The sequence below is a fragment of the Orcinus orca genome, chromosome 13, assembly GCF_937001465.1.
Source record: "Orcinus orca chromosome 13, mOrcOrc1.1, whole genome shotgun sequence".
Taxonomy (NCBI): Eukaryota; Metazoa; Chordata; class Mammalia; order Artiodactyla; family Delphinidae; genus Orcinus; species Orcinus orca.
In genome coordinates, this window is record NC_064571.1 from 69,803,174 (window position 1) to 69,820,146 (window position 16,973).

The following is a 16,973-nucleotide window of genomic DNA, read 5'->3' on the forward strand; positions in this document are numbered from 1 at the left end:
TGGTCCAATGAGCAGCAACCAGTCTGTGAGAGTTAAATACCCTGGAATCTGGGCCGAGCCCACAGACTGTGGAGTTGCCCGATTTTAGTTTCTCTGACATTTAAAAAATAATACGGAAGCCTTTGAAATATTATTATATTTCTAAAATATTTTCTATATAGAGATGAGCTATCTTTTGAATGAAAGAGACAAACAAAAGATTTATTTTCCAAGCCATTGTGAACAAGTCAACAGGAGCAAAGAAAATAGGATTTGGGGAATTAAGCAAACTGAGTCCATGTGGGAGAAGAAACAAAGTCAGTATTGCTTGTGGATTAATATCTCCGGTTTTTAGCTACATACACTGGCTGGACATTAACAAGCATATTGTATACTTCATAGAAATAGCTGACAACAACCATTAGTGGAAACTCAGCTACTTGCCAGTGTAAGGGCTCATTAACACAGCTAAGAGATGGCTTTAGATAATCTGATGTGCCTGACTATAAGACAAGCTGACCTGGAAATCCTGCCCCTAGGAGCAGGACTCTGGCAAACTGCTCCTAGACATGACAGGGAGAATCAAGAGCCAACTATTAAGAAGTGCAGTACAGAAAAGCAGGAAGAGATAAAAGCAGCTCTACAGAATTACCGTGATATTAACTAGTGGCAAACACACACACACACACACGCACACACACACACACACGCATGCAACAGATAATTGGGAAATGAAAGTTCAAAATTTTTAAACTGTAAGGAGGTGTAAGATCTAGCAAAAACTTAGGGCATAAAGGAAATTCAAGAAACAGGAGATATACATTTAAAAGATGAAGATAAGACTGGAACAGGAGGTCAGAATCCTCAGAAAAGGAATGAGGGCAAAGAAATCAGGAGAGAAACTGATGAGATGTAATTCAAAGTAGGAAAGGTTGATGTCAGACGGAGGCTGAAACTAAGAGGATGGGGTGCAGAGGATGGTGTGTGCACCATGATGCTGGGTAGATGACACTGGAGGAAGGAGCCTCACAAGGTGGGGGAGGCAGAGGACTTGCTTTTACCTTGTTGGTGAGCAGGTGGCACACTTGAGGAACATAATCAATGAGACATCCTCCTCCTGGAAAAGCTGGGATATGAAGAGCTGAGGAGCCGCCAAGTGCACTGAAAGGACAAGAGAACAATGGACACTTCTCTCAGGGCTCAGGCAGTTTAAGTGACACCCCAAACAGACTTGGCTTCTCGTGTCCAACTCTGCCCACCAACTGCCTGAAGTAATGACGATGGTTACAGGGGCTTCACTTTACGACTACATTTCCACATATATTCTATCCATTTTGTTAAGACAACATGTTCATGTTACACATGACTAACAGCTAACGATTAATGACAACTCCTGATCCTATCACACAACAGTACAAATTAGCAAATTTTGATTGGCATGGGTAAATGTCTTACCAACATTAATGGATTGTACCTGTTACTGAAACACAGGCTTTTATACTCTTGATTATGCCCAGTTCATAATTGGGCTGAGCAAAGGTAAGTCATTCATTAAACTGAACAAAACTGAACTGACACAACGCTGTAACAGTGTACCAAAGGGACTAGTTCTGCAGCTCACCGGCTTTGTTGCCCTGGGCAGCCTCCTTGGGCTTTAGTTTCCTCATTCTTAGTGTGAGGCAAGTGGTCTAGGGCAGGGGATGCAAAAGCCTGGGGTCTACCCAGCCCAGGCAGGTTTTGTAAATGAGTGGAGAGAACCAGGTGGGGACTCTTGAAGGAACTGGGGATTTTGTGCACAGTGGGAAGGGCTCTCACTGATCAGCCCCAGCCATCTCTGACATGTAGGAATACAAGCCTGGTCTTACCAGATCCTAATTTTTCAAGTGAAGCCAGAAATCCAGATGATTTAATCTCTCAATTTTTAAATGGTGGCAATTAAATAAACATTTTCTGAAACACCGGGGTCCCGTGTCTGTGGGTCAATATGGGTAGGAAGTGTGCAACTAATCCCAGTAAACACTGATATTCAATTCATCTAAACAAGAAGGTACAGTCAAAAATCATCAATCCAAACACTAAGACGCTCTTGATTCAGAAACATTTTCCAGAACTTTCCTGGATATTCTCTTTTCAGTTTAATTAACCAGCGTTAAGATTATTTTAAAAAATTGTTCAGAACCTTATAGCATGCATTTTGTATATCATCCTTAATCTTGATTTCATCTTCTTTCCTACTCTCACTTTCCTTCGGTCCTAATTTGTTTTTCTTATTTGAATTTTATTTTAACATATATATTTCTGTAAGCCTCTTAAAGCCTCTCTGTAAGACAACGGAATATAAAAAGACCCCTAAAATCTCTTAATGTTGTGATTATTCATTATCCAAGTCCCCATAGTAACGAGGTTGTAAATGGAAGCAAAACATTTCACAACAGTAACAGTCTAGAAAATCCTTCTCAAATAGTGTAGAGCAGATTGACTCAGCCTAGAGTTTGTGGTACAAGGAACAATATATGTAACTACTCAAAGGACTCCAGATCCAGCCTGTCTCCCTATTGACTACAGATTTCTGAAATTAATTTTTCCGGTAAAAATGAATATTATGTTTATTTATTTACAGGAATGAGAAATCCCAAGAAACAAATAAAATTCCAGGTGGTGTGAGCAACTCAATATGGAGTGGAAGTATTCGCTGTTGACTTATCCTACTCAGATGGTAATTAAAAAGCACAGTAACTGACAACTGAGAAAATTCTGAGACAGCGTTTGACTAAGTAGGACGTGAATATGTCATGTACACCCTGTAACTGCACAGAATCAGCAAGGACATCATTTCCATTCGCTCCTCTCAGAGTAGACATTGGATGAGACTTAGCCTCAACTCTGAAGAAGGCTAGGAAAATTCCTATGACTTTCTGTGAACGAGAGGAAGGCTTTCTGTCCCCTCTTTTCATGCAAAAGTACACAGAGGGCACACATCTCACTGGAAGTGTCTAATGGTTCCATTAGGATGGAAAACGGATTAAGAAGAAAATTCTATAGTACAAGAAAAATAAATCCAGTATTTACAGCCTGTGGTTCTTGGAATATCTGCACAACAGAGAAGAACAAGATCCAGGCTTCTCATAGGTTGCTTAGAGGAACAATCCTTAACATAATAAAATTAAAAAAAAAATTCGGACAGTTCTCTAGAATTGATAGTAATGGCCTTTGACCTGTAAATAGCATTACAGGATAAGTTCTTAATCATTCACTAAATTGAATACAAGGAGTAAAAACAGCATGCGAGTAATCCTCTCAACCTGAAACTCTCTCTCTGCCTCTGAAATACAGCCATTAAACAAAAATTACCTATAATAATAGAAAGAAGCAGAGGTATGGAGAAATCCAATGACCAGCTGCTCTGCTGCCAGGCCCATCTCTCTGCACTCTGCTTCTGTGATTATCAAGAACTAACCCTTGTTGCTAGGTGCCTTCTCGTTATCTAATTTAATCCTCTCCACAATTCAACAAGGTGGGAATTACCACTGTGATTTTACAAGTGAAGGAATTGAGGCTCAGAGAGCAGAAGAAATTTCCCTGGGTCCACACAACTAGGAAATGGTAAAGCCAGGATCTGAACTCAGGGAAGCCTGTTGCCAGAGTCCAGGCTGCTGTTACTGCTGAATTATGTGCCTCCCTGAGAGCAGGGGGGATTTTAATCTTGAAAGGGCTACAAGGGGACTTCCTGGTGGCGCAGTGGATAAGAATCCACCTGCCAATGCAGGGGACATGGGTTTGATCCCTGGTCTGGGAAGATCCCACATGCCACAGAGCAACTAAGCCCGTGCGCCACAACTACTGAGCCTGCGCTCTAGAGCCCACAAGCCACAACTACTGAGCCTGCGTGCCACAACTACTGAAGCTCGTGCACCTAGAGCCCATGCTCTGCAACAAGAGAAGCCACCACAATGAGAAGCCTGCGCACTACAACGAAGAGAGCAACTAAGCCCATGCGCCACAACTACTGAAGCCCGCGCACCTAGAGCCGGTGCTCCGCAACAAGAGAAGCCACCGCAATGAGAAGCCCGCGCACCGCAAAGAAGAGTAGCCCCAGCTCGCTGCAACTAGAGAAAGCCTGCACACAGCAATGAAGACCCAATGCAGCCAAAAATAAATAAAAAATTAAATCTTAGGGAAAAAAAAAAAAGGGCTACAGGGATGGAAAGACACAGTGGGTATGGCTGGTAAGTGAGCAGGGTCAGGATTCCAGTGAGGCTAAAGGGCTTCTAGAAGCACTCAGACCACCACCGAAGCAGGCACTGTGCTGTACAGCCCATCTCCCCTTACAACTTTCCACAAGGCAGCAGGACAAGTATTCCTCCCGATTTTGTTCACACCTCAGTACTCTCCCACCCCAACCATCAAACAACCGGATTCACTGCCTCTTGGATGTGAGGGACCGACCACTCTGTCATGTCCAATCGTGAATGACTTAGCTGTGCAGGGGAAGCCTCAATGTGTGAAGCACTTCAGATACCAGCAAGGATAGTTTTAAATGAGAGTTGAGTTTTTAAAGGACACTCGCTGCACGCTTTATTTAACTCAGCAGTTTCTCTGCCTGTGAGGGCTCTGAACCTGACTTCCAGCATCACACGCTGATAAGTGCCACTGATTCATGTATAAATATCCGCCTCATTGGTAAATATTTAACAGGCTTGCTATAGCCTGAATGCTGCCCTGATCGCACTGAATAAACAAAGTCAAGTGCCTTGAAATAAAAGAGCTATTATGTTTTCAAAGTGTGCAAGATGGAGGAGGTAAGGCCTTGTGATCTCGAATCCTTTAATATTCATGAATCAAAAAATACTGGGCTGAGCATGTACAACAGAAAACTCACCCTGTGCAGGGATGCCCGGCCTCACTCAGCCATTCCCAGGAATGCAGGGCTGGCTGGCGAGAAGCAGGGCCTCACTAACTCACTAAGTGGCTGAGTTGGGGCTGGGGAAGGGGTGAGGGGGAGATGAAAGGGACCACTGGCTGTAGACTCTTCTGATCTCTGGAGCGGTGCAGGGAGAAAACAGGGCTAAAAGGTGGGGAACCAAAATTGGTGTGACAGGGTCTCAGGCTGAACTTGGGAGAAGAAACGGGTGAAAAGGGCTGCTTTGATGAGAAAGCACCGTCTATCTCTTTATGGACTGTAATGAAACATGAAACTGCTTGATAATTCTGAGAACTGAAACTGAATCTGTGGATAGAAATTAGAAGGACAAGGCCAGAGCTCGAGAAACCTTTCCAACAGTGGAGTTGAACAGACCGAAAGTTAGCCAGAAAAACATTTCCAGGTCTGTCTCCTTGACTCTAAAAGTCAAATATAAGAACTGTCTATGTACTAATACTATTGTTTCCACGCAAATACAGCTAATGGAGCCCTTGTGGACCTTGCTCTGTCAGCAAATATTCAGAGCGCCTCTAATATTGAAGACTTGGATTGGCTACAGTCAACAGCATAAAGGAAATATTTTTGAGCATTTTGACATGGAAAAATGCAGGCAGTCAGCCTGTCTGCAAGCTTGACTTGGGACAATAGGGTTTTAACTCATTATGGAATAACAACTCCCTTCTCCCCATGTTGGGCTTTACCTTACTGGCCAAATAAAATGAAGAAAACATGATTTGGCACTGGAGAAGACAAGAAGGGCCAATGATTTTCAACTGTAGTTCTTGCTGCTGCCAAGTTTGCTCTCTTCGGTCTTACTCAACTTTCCATGAGTGCAGCAGGGATAACACTACTCTCAAAAGGACCCATCTCTCTCAAGGGTTAAAGTAACAATTAGAGTTACACTAATATTAAAATAGCACCATGCACCCCAAGAGAGACGTTATTCAAGAATGCCTCTTGTGTGAGTTTTCTATGTCCAGGGTTAGGTCAGAGATGCTTCAATCGGCCTTAGTGTCCCCTTCTGCCTTTGAACCGGGTTCTGAGGGAGAGGAAGTTGCCCTGGTTGCCTCCTCCATAGTATGATTCAGGGGAGTGTTGGAGGGTGAAGCATGGAAATGGGGAACTTCAAGGATGATAGATGGACACCAGCAGCCACTAGGCCCCAAGCTAAGAGAAATCTAAAGAAAGGTGAGCCTTCAATTCAATCCAACAAACACGAACTGTATGCCTAAATCTGTTTAAGGACTTGAGTTTTCCATTCTGAATATGTGACTAGGGCACCACTGTTAATTCCTTTCAAGGTAGAGAAATGCCAGGGACCTCAAGAATCTAGGGCACTCTATAATGACAGAGTATGTTTCCTGGTGGCTTGCCAGGAAAGCCATTACAATAAAACAAAAGTCACTGTTATTTATTGAGTATCCACTTTTGCCAGGCACTCTAATAGGCATTTCGTTATCTCTAAACCTCCCAAGAACTCTGCCAGATAGACCTAATTAGCCCAAGTTACAGATGAGGAAACTGAGGTTCTAAGAGTCTAAGTATCTTGTCCAAGATTACCCAGCAAGTAAGTTGCAGAGATAGGCTTGAATCCCAGTCTTTCTGGTTCCAAAGCCTGTGTCCTTCTTCTTTAGAAATTCTTTCATAAGAAGGATGGTGTGGAATTTCTAAAACTCTTACCCCTACTAATCCCTACCTACATACTGAAACAGTAGTATAAGTGGCTGAAATTATCCTCAAAAAGCCTTCATACATGAAATTCATCACCTTGTCATCTCACTTTTTCTTAAGATATCATCTGTCACAAGAAGTTAACTGGGTAGGATTAAAAAAAAAATCATATGTAGGTTCTGAAAACCCAAAAGTACATAAACACTACACCATGGAAACAGTCTGCTTTTTGTTTTTTCCTAACTGGATTTTCTTTTTCCTAGTAAAGGATTTTCTAGAGCTGCTGTAGCCCTTGTCTCATTTTATAGATTCAACTTGGCGCCATCTTAAGAGTCTCTCCACTGCTCAGTTAAACAAAATCAGGCTGTAATTCAAAATGGAAAAAAACTCAATGAATACAACAGGAGAAGAAAATAAAAGATCAGAATGACAAGTTAAGTTTATAAGTAGGAGAAAATTTGGGGAGTCACACTGGATGAGAGGTTCACTGAAGCATCAGTGTGGGCCTGGCTGTATTACATTTATGCACCTGATCTAATATTTCCACTAAACATACTTCACAGCATAAAATCAGGTCTTCTTAGAGCACTGTATTCCATTTCTTGTTTCCCATTTTTAGAGGGACATATAAAAATGGAAATGTTCTGAGACAATGATAAGTATGATTAAACACTCAGAAAATGTTCCTATTTGGAGCAAAGTCTAAAGAAGTTGAAATTGCTAAGTTAAATTACTTAGAAGGTTATGGAATTATGAAATAGAGTAATTTAAAAATGTGGGGCTTCCCTGGTGGCATGGTGGTTGAGAGTCCGCCTGCTGATGCAGGGGACACGGGTTCGTGCCCCGGTCCGGGAAGATCCCACATGCCGCGGAGCGGCTGGGCCCATGAGCCATGGCCGCTGAGCCTGCGCGTCTGGAGCCTGTGCTCCGCAATGGGAGAGGCCACAACAGTGAGAGGCCCGCGTACCGCAAAAAAAAAAAAAAAAAAATGTGAAGGCATACTACATGGATAATTTGAATCAGGTATTCTTTGCTTAGTCACAGTATAAATAAAGAGAGTTTCAAAGGCAATATGAGGGATTTAGTTGGTAAAATGAATTCTCCACAGAATGGAGTAGTGAATAATAGCTCCATTTATGAAGTACTATGTATTAGGCACTATACCAAGTGCTTTTCCTATATGATATCCTCTCCTCTTCACATCAGTCTCTGAGAGAGGTGCTACCCCATTATACAGATGAGAAGGCTAGAGCTTAGAGAAGCTACATAACCATCTCTGAAATCACGTAGGTGGTAAAATGGCAGAAGGGCATCTAAATCCAGGTCTCTCTGACCTAAATCTACCCCACGCTTAGGTCTTCAATGATCACTTTTGTGACATCTGGTTCCACATGTGTCAGATCCATCAGGCTCCTCCTGGTTTGGGTGTTTCAGGCAGATGCCTGGGCTGACTGAGCCTGTAAGGCTGTTTCCAGGAATATTAATTAAACTTATTTAGGTACCTGAACTGAAGTGGTTAGGGACGTTTTCATTCTAGGCAAATGAACCCCTGGAAACTCTGAGGGCCAGAGGACTTGATGGACACTTTCCAGGAGAGAGGAGGTGAAATGCAAGCAAGGAAACATTATACTTAAATACAAAAGACGAGAATATTGTAATTACAGAGTCTGTCTAATGACATGAACACTCACCAAGTTTTTGTTCAGAAATGTGTTTAAGTTTGTTAACATCTCAGAAAAGCCTTTGAGGGACAATCTTAACAGATGTCTACCATCAGGATTCTGTTAGCATATGGAAAAGCTTTTAAATCCCTGAAAAATGACAAATGAACTTAGCAGATGTTCTATTAGGATTTGGTATGAATCAGGCTCCCGGACTTCAGACTATACCACAAAGCTACAGTAATCAAGACAGTATGGTACTGGCACAAAAACAGAAATATAGATCAATGGAACAGGATAGAAAGCCCAGAGATAAACCCACGTACATACGGTCACCTCATCTTTGATAAAGGAGGCAAGAGTACACAGTGGAGAAAAGACAGCCTCTTCAATAAGGTGCTGGGAAAACTGGACAGCTACATGTAAAAGAATGAAATTAGAACATTTTCTAACACCATACACAAAAATAAACTCAAAATGGATGGAAGACCTAAATGTAAGGCCAGACACTATCAAACTCTTAGAGGAAAACATAGGCAGGACACTCTATGACATAAATCACCGTAAGATCCTTTTTGACCCACCTCCTAGAGAAATGGAAATAAAAACAAAAATAAACAAATGGGACCTAATGAAACTTCAAAGCTTTTGCACAGCAAAGGAAACCATAAAAAAGACACCCCTCAGAATGGGAGAAAATATTTGCAAATGAAGCAACTGACAAAGGATTAATCTCCAAGGTATACAAGCAGCTCATGCAGCTCAATATCAAAAAAACAAACAACCCAATCCAAAAATGGGCAGAAGACCTAAACAGACATTTCTCCAAAAAAGATATACAGATTGCCAACAAACACATGAAAAGATGCTCAACTTCACTAATCATTAGAGAAATGTAAATCAAAACTACAATGAGGTATCACCTCACACTAGTCAGAAGGGCCATCATCACAAAATCTACAAACAATAAATGCTGGAGAGGGTGTGGAGAAGAGGGAACCCTCTTGCACTGGTGGTGGGAATGTAAATTGACACATCCACTATGGAGAACAGTACGGAGGTCGCTTAAAAAACTAAAAATAGAACTACCATACGACCCAGCAATCCCACTACTGGGCATATACCCTGAGAAAACCAAAATTCAAAATGAGTCACGTACCACAATGTTCATTGCAGCTCTATTTACAATAGCAGGACATGGAAGCAACCTAAGTGTCCATCGACAGATGAATGGATACAGAAGATATGGCACATATATACACTGGAATATTTCTCAGCCACAAAAAAGAGACGAAATCAAGTTATTTGTAGTGAGGTGGTTGGACCTAGAGGCTGTCATACAGAGTGAAGTAAGTCAGAAACAGAAAAACAAATACCATATACTAACACATATATATGGAATCTAAAAAAAAAAAAATGGTTCTGATGAACCCAGGGGCAGGACAGGGATAAAGACACAGATGTAGAGAATGTACTTGAGGACGCGAGGGGGAAGGGTAACGAACTGGGACGAAGTGAGAGAGTGGCATGGACATATATACACTACCAAATGTAAAATAGATAGCTAGTGGGGAGCAGCGCATAGCACAGGGAGATCAGCTTGGTGCTTTGTGACCACCTAGAGGGGTGGGATAAGGAGGGTGGGAGGGAGACGCAAGAGGGAGGGGATATGGGGATATACGTATGCATATAGCTGATTCACTTTGTTATATAGCAGAAACTAACACAATACTGTAACGCTATTATATTCCAATAAAGATGTTAAAAAAGAAAAAAAGATATGGTATGAACTACTTATAATGATGCCCGGCCACGCAAGACATGAACAAGCAAAGGGAAAGAAAAGCTGGTTTCCTCTTGTTGTATCTTGATCCCTGGCCTGTTACCTGCAGTACGATTCCACCAAAATTTCTTTAAGAAGAGAAACTATTTTCAAATACTAGTCTTTAGGAATGAGTGAATTATTCTGAGTTTGTTAGAACTTTGAGGCTCCAACGAATGGCTTTACTGCTCTGCTACTGCACAGGTAGAGGTTATTTTTCCTATGAATTACTTTTGAAACATACTTACTGAAAAAAAACCCCAATACATGCATATATCAGATCATTACGTTGTACATTGTAAATGTCTTACATTTTAATTTGTCGATTATACTTCAATAAAGCTGGGGGGGGAAATCAATGCATACAATAGTTACCCTAGACTAAACCCACAAGCATTTTTATAACTCCCTCCTCCTCACTGCACACAGGTTTTAATGATGGTCAAAAGAAGAGGCAGAGAAAAAATTCCCTCTGCCTGACCAGGTAGAGAAGTGTACCCACCTGATTCCTGTTTGCTGGCATTTACTAAAAGCTCAGTCCTATGAACAGCATGAGGCAACTTCACACACACATCACTGGGCTCAAAGAGCTAATCTATAGGTAGCTGGAGCCTGGCTTGCACACACAAAGAAATGAAAAGATACCAGATGCGGTTAGCCAGGCTACTGGTACACAGCGCTTTACAATTTGTTTCCAAAGTGCTCCTCATTTGGATTTTTACAACAGCCTTACACAGTAGGTAACAAGTATTAATATACTCACTATAGAGATGAGAAGACTGAGGCTTGAAATGGATGCCTTGTCCAAGGTTTAAGCCTGGCAACAGTCAAAGTGAGATTGGAATCTTTCCTCTGCGCTATTTTCATGATTGCATTAAGAATGGTCTAGGGAGCCTATTAAAAGCTCAGATACCCAGGCCCCACCCCAGAGAAGTTGATTGATTAAGTTCAGCGGGTCTGAGGTGGGACCTGCTTCCCTAGAGGATGCAGGTGCAGGTGGTCCTCACACCCTGCTCTGTACCTCACCCTGAGGATGCACAACAGGGACTGAGGACCAGAAGGTGTGTGGTAAAAGCAAATTTGCCTCCCATCCCCGAGGCATTAGGTCACTGACTATTTGAAAGGCACTGTGGACAAAAGCAGGAAGACGAAGAAAGCAGAGATATGCTCTTAAGGAGCTCCAGGCCTAGTACGGGAGATGCGACATTCATGGAAACAACTAGAAAAAAGATGATAACTGCTAAGTGTGTACATGGGCAAAATGAAGTCTAGTCACACGCAGGTAACCAAAAGGCAAGGCAAAGAGCAGTAAAACAAGACTGGGGCTGGAAGGGAGGAGGACACAGAGACTACTCAACACGGCAAGGCACATAATCATAGGCTAGGAACTCCACAGACGGCAGACCGTGGACCACAGAGAGCAGCTTTTTGCCCCGATATGAGAAAAGCCTATTTCATACTTCGGGCTGCCTGGGATATCTGCTGGTAAAAGGGCATCTGCCTGGAGAGGGAATAAGAAGCTATGATGGTCCATCCTGATGCATCGCCAATGGCGAAGTGGGCAGGAAAGAAAATTCAAGGTTAAAAAAGAAGTTCTGTTTAGTCATAGAGTGAGAGATGTCCTGGAGAGAAGGAAAGGTCTGGGGTTTGAGCCTGAATCTCAGCCAGTTTCCTTGCTTAACATACCTCTTTTATACTGACAACTTCTAAATTTATATTCTCGCTCAGACCTTTCCTGAACTCAGGACTCACATGGCCAACTGCCTACTGAACGCCTCCACTTGGATGTCTAAAATGCACATCAAACTTACCCTTCTCACCAGCACACTCTGCCTGCAAAACCTAGTGCTCCTGCTCTCATCCCGTTTCAGCCCACGGCAGCTCCAACCGATTGGTTCCTTAGGCCCAGTCCAATCTAACGTAACTTCTCCTCTGGATTCTTGCCTCCAAGGATAAGCTGGGGCTGCTCCATCTCGGCGCACTGGCTCAGTTCTTCTGCTGTTCCTCTGCCTGCAACTCTCTTCCCAGCCATCTACTGGGCTTCCTCCCCTGCTTCAGGTCTTACTCAAATACCACCTTCTCAGTAAGGCCTCCTCAACAACCTATTTAAAATAACCCACCTTTTCCAGTAACCTCTCTTCCTTGTCTTACTTTTTTTTAATGGCGTATAAATGGCGTTTATCTCCGTAAAACATTCTACATATTGTATTTGTTTACTGTCTCCTCCCATCACCCTTCACTAGAATGTAAACTCCTCCAGAACGAGGATCTTTGTTCTGTTTACTGCTAAAACACCAGAAATAAGAATAAGGCCAAGTTCATTGTAGGCACTCAATAAATATCTGTGGTATTAAAGTTGAAAGAATAAGTAAGGAAAGATATGAGAGTTAAATTTCCAAAATGGACATTAGAAGTCAGTAAATGTATATTATCTTTTCTGAAACAGTCACTGTGAAAAAGAAGGTTTTAAGGGTCTAGGACAGGGGTTGGCAAACTTTTTCAGTAACGGGCCAGGTAGTAAGTATTGTTGGCTTTGCAGCCCTAAGGTTTCTGTCGGAACTACTAACTTCTGATGCTGTAACAGGAAGGCAGCCATACACAATATGTAAACGAGTGTGCACGGCCGTGTTCCCATAAAATTCTATGTATGAAAGCTGAAATGTAAATTTCACACGATTTTTACAAGTCACAAAATATTATTCTTTAAATGTTTTTCTAACCATTTAAAAAATGTAAAAATCATTCTGAGCTCGCAGGCCATACAAAACAGGCTGCAAGACAGATCCAACCAGCGGGCTGTAGTTTTCTGACTCTTGATCTAGGATTAAAGGATCACTTGAAAGTTCTACAGATGCTGAAGGTAGGAAAAATATCCAGGAAGAAATACAGGCCCAAAGACCTAGATTAGATTAGCCAAAATGAAAAGTGGGCCCTTGGGTCAAACCTCTTAGAAACCGTATTCGATCAGCAGGTAAACCACAAGCATTAGCCTTTGCCAGGCAAGGGTGAGGTGAACGTTAGGCAACTCGTGGACTGTGGGAGTTCTCATAATGATACTGGATTAGAACTGTGCAAGAGGGAGCTATTTATATGATCTCAAATGACGCTTGAGGCATGTTCTGGTGCTTTTACTTCTATGCTAGGTGAAAACGCTGCCTACAAAAGCCTTCCTCCCACCCGAAATACTAGCTGTTCGCTGGCGACTGATCCTCAGAAATATTAAGATGAATCATATATGCTCTTTTCACAGTGCAAAAAGAGATAATTTTAAAATTCAGAAAATGTCACTTTGGGTAGTCACAGACCGCACAGTAGAAAAGCTGCCCAGCCTGAAAATTGTAAATAAATAAAATCCTGTTCCTGCATGGAAACCTTTTTCCTCATTTAGGTTCCAGTGCTGCCCTGGGACTTGCCTCCAAGGTTGGCTGCTGTTTAAACGTGTTGGTTCCCATAAGCTGCTGATGGGAGGTGGCCTTTGTTCCCCAGCCCTCTTCCCCCTGGCCCTCCTAGGCTAACCCCCGCTGTTCTTGGTAATGCACAGTGCTCAGCCTTGACCTCAAGCTGTGTTCTTTTTGCCTGTAGGCAGCTCTCAGCTGCTCTGTCTACTGCCCTCGGCCGGGTTGGCCTGAAAGGTGCCAGCTGATAGTGGCTCAGTCTTTACCTGGGCACGGGGAAAGGACTCCTGTGTTTCTTTCTGCTTCCTGCTTGGAGAGACAGGTATTTTTGTCTTTGATCCCTAAGCTCTGTCTTCTTTCTCCTGTCACTAAACAGTTCACTCCCTATTTCCTCCTGTGCCCCTACCCCCCGCCCGCCCTTTTCTGCAACTTCATCATTTTCCCCACATTGCACCGTTTGGCACAGGAGAAGGAGGGAACCACATCAAATAAAGGAATGCAACCACAAAAGCTGCCTTGAGAAGCAAGGCCCCAGATTCTTTTTTTTTTTTTTTTTTTTTTTGCCAATTTACCGTTTTTGGATTTGTTCTCCCATAATCAAATCCTCCCTATCGTGTTAACAATGTGGTGATGTGTCAATACACTGGAATTCTGCTTCAATCAGCGACCCAGAGCTTAATAGGAAAATGAAGCAATAAAATGTTGGTCTTACTGTTAACCTTAAGCTAGGTCTGTACTTAGGATGGGGATGTTGGCTTCTTGATGGTATGCGGGCCAAACCTTCAAAGTTTTGTGAGAGCTCGGGGTTGTCAGCAGAGGCCTAAAGCATTATTCAGGCGTACTTCTGCGGTCGAGAGGTGCAATCACTCCAAGTACCACTGACTGGAGCACGAAGCACCCCAAATTTTAGCAAGCCAGAGAAAGTTCAGACTGAATTTGCGTGCAGACATTGAAAAGACATATTCAGCTTACAGGCGACAGCAACTCTCGGGTCTGGCTCTGATGATGTCTGTACTTATCACAAAAGGATTTGTGTAAAGTGTTTTTTTTTTTTTTAAAAATTAAAAACACGTGCCCAACATCCAAACCATTCAGAGACAACGATAAGGTGCCGCAACCCCCAAACGCTGGGAAGTCACTATTCCCTGTCCTTAGGATATATGTGTTATCGTTAATGTTTAACAACAGCTGGCCAATAGTCATCGTAAATGAAAACACCAGTTAGGGGTTGAGCACTTTTGATGTAGTGATTTTATCTTTTGTGACTAACTTGGTAAACCCAACTGTTCAGGGCATGAAGGGAAGTACTTTTGTTGTTTTGGTTTGGTTCACACGGCGTAGTCACATGCGATGCTGGTTAATGTTGGAAGTCAGTCTGCTCTCGAACATCATCTCTAGCAGATACAAGCAGACATGAGCGGACCACAGACAAGCCACTAGGCAGTGACCGGCCGCCTTCAGCTGTCCCAGAACACTCAAGTGATGTGATATCCTCCAGAGATTCTCTTGGGGAGAGGAGAAGGGAGAGGAGAAGAAATCTCTCTCCTCCCGTCCCTCTTCTAGGGTAACATATTAGAATCTTACGATGGAAAAATGTGTGATTTAAGAAAAAAAAAAATCCTGTAGCCGGTCCTGATGTGAACTAACAGGACAGGTTTTCAACTGCCCCGGCACCATCAGAAGAATTACCATGTCAAACATACAGAAGGAGGAGTCTTTGATCCTTACGAGTTAAGGACCTTCTCGGCTAACAGGCATTTTTTTTTTTTTTTTTTTTTTTTTTTGCGGTACGCGGGCCTCTTACTGTTGTGGCCTCTTCCGTTGGGGAGCACAGGCTCCGGACGCTCAGGCTCCGAACGCGCAGGCTCAGCGGCCATGGCTCACGGGCCCAGCCGCTCCGCGGCATGGGGGATCTTCCTGGACCGGGGCACGAACCCGTGTCCCCTGCATTGGCAGGCGGACTCTCAACTACTGTGCCACCAGGGAAGCCTCCAGCTCCCCCTTTAAAAGCCAAGTCATCCATGTCATTCCAGCTGCCCGTCTTCCTGCCCCTCCTCCCCACCACATCCCCATTCTGCCCAACAGGACAGAGAGTAGGACCAAGGCAAGGCAGTGAAGGGAAGCGGGGACCGCAGGCTAGCGCCTGCGCAGAAGCCCCGCCTCTGCTCCACATTCTGCTGTTGCAGCTGAGGCGCCTGGTCCCTGTCCCAGCTACCGCCCCTGGAAAGGACCACAAATGTGAATACAGAAGTTATCATTCTACCAAAACACCACATGTCTGCTGGATGGGGGCGCTGCTCCCGTCTGCAGAAGCCCCAGTCCTCCACAAGGCATGCTCCAAAACCCACCCGGAAAGTGGGAGGACCCATTTTCTGGAGACACTGGGGAGAAGGAATTGAGGAAAAAGATGATGAAAAAGGACATCTGGGAATCTGAAGAGGTGAGGGACTGAAGAGGCGTAGTCAGAATTTTAACAAAAACAACATGTATTGAGTAGATTCCTGTCATTTAAAAAACATTTTATTTTACTAAATAAATTGTTTACTTACTAATGAAGGAAGTAGGAGTTCAGTTCTGTTAACACCCATCTGTGCAAAACCGCAGACTGCTTCTGAATATCATAATTTATTTACCTGTATCTCTTACTTCAAAAAATACCTCCATCAGTTTAAATGCTATTTCTATCCAGTTCTCTAAAATAGATGATTCAAAACAGCCACAACAGTAAACACAGGTCTACATACTCCCAGACAAAGACTGCAGGGCACGCCTGGTGAGGCGCAGCAGGAGGCCCAGGACAGCACATTGGTCCAGGCAGCTCAGGGAAATCTGGGTTTGCGGGGAACATGACAACCCCAGAAGGCAGGTGTGTTTTCTTTCTTTAACCCAGTGACACAAGATGCAACAGAAGGAGAAAGTTTGAGTCAGGAAGGAAACGAGTTCTGGTAAATGTAGACAAGGATGATGCCAATTTAATTGGTCAGATATAAATGAAATTGGCCTAATAATTTCTTTGCAACTCACTTTCTTGGTTGCTTCAGAATTTTGACTACTATCATTTTCTTAAGCTTTTAAAACCAAAACACTCAAAATTTACTAACAGAGCAATACTAATAGCACAGAGGGAGCTGTCAACATGACTTATTTAAAAAGTATGACTGGGACTTCCCTGGTGGTCCAGTGGTTAAGAATCCACCTTCCAATGTAAGGGACACAGGTTCGATCCCTGGTCGGGGAACTAAGATCCCACATGCCGCGGGGCAACTAAGAGCTGCAACTGAAGAGCGTGTGCGCCTCAGTGAAAGATCCCGCACGCCACAACGAAGATCCTGCATGCTGCAACTAAGACCAGACACAGCCAAATAAATAAATAAATATTTTAAAAGTAAATAAATAAAAAGTATGACTGAACCATAGCTATTGAATCCTGACCCTGCAGTAGTGAGTGTATCAATATGGCATCAGTGGCATCAATTTCACCCATTCACACAAAAGAACATGCTGAATGGACCCCTTGATGTAAG

The 16,973-nt window shown here is 43.1% G+C and overlaps 1 protein-coding gene across 6 annotated transcripts in view; it reads right to left on the reverse strand.

Annotated features, from left to right (window-relative positions):
- The window catches only part of BABAM2 (BRISC and BRCA1 A complex member 2), a 446,047-nt gene that overhangs the window by 98,449 nt on the left and 330,625 nt on the right, over positions 1-16,973 (reverse strand). For all 6 annotated transcript variants that reach the window (XM_033425181.2, XM_033425184.2, XM_004268165.4 and 3 more), the window contains one exon: positions 1,041-1,140. In XM_033425181.2, coding sequence (XP_033281072.1) covers positions 1,041-1,140 — 100 coding nt within the window. The remainder of the gene's footprint in view (positions 1-1,040; positions 1,141-16,973) is intronic.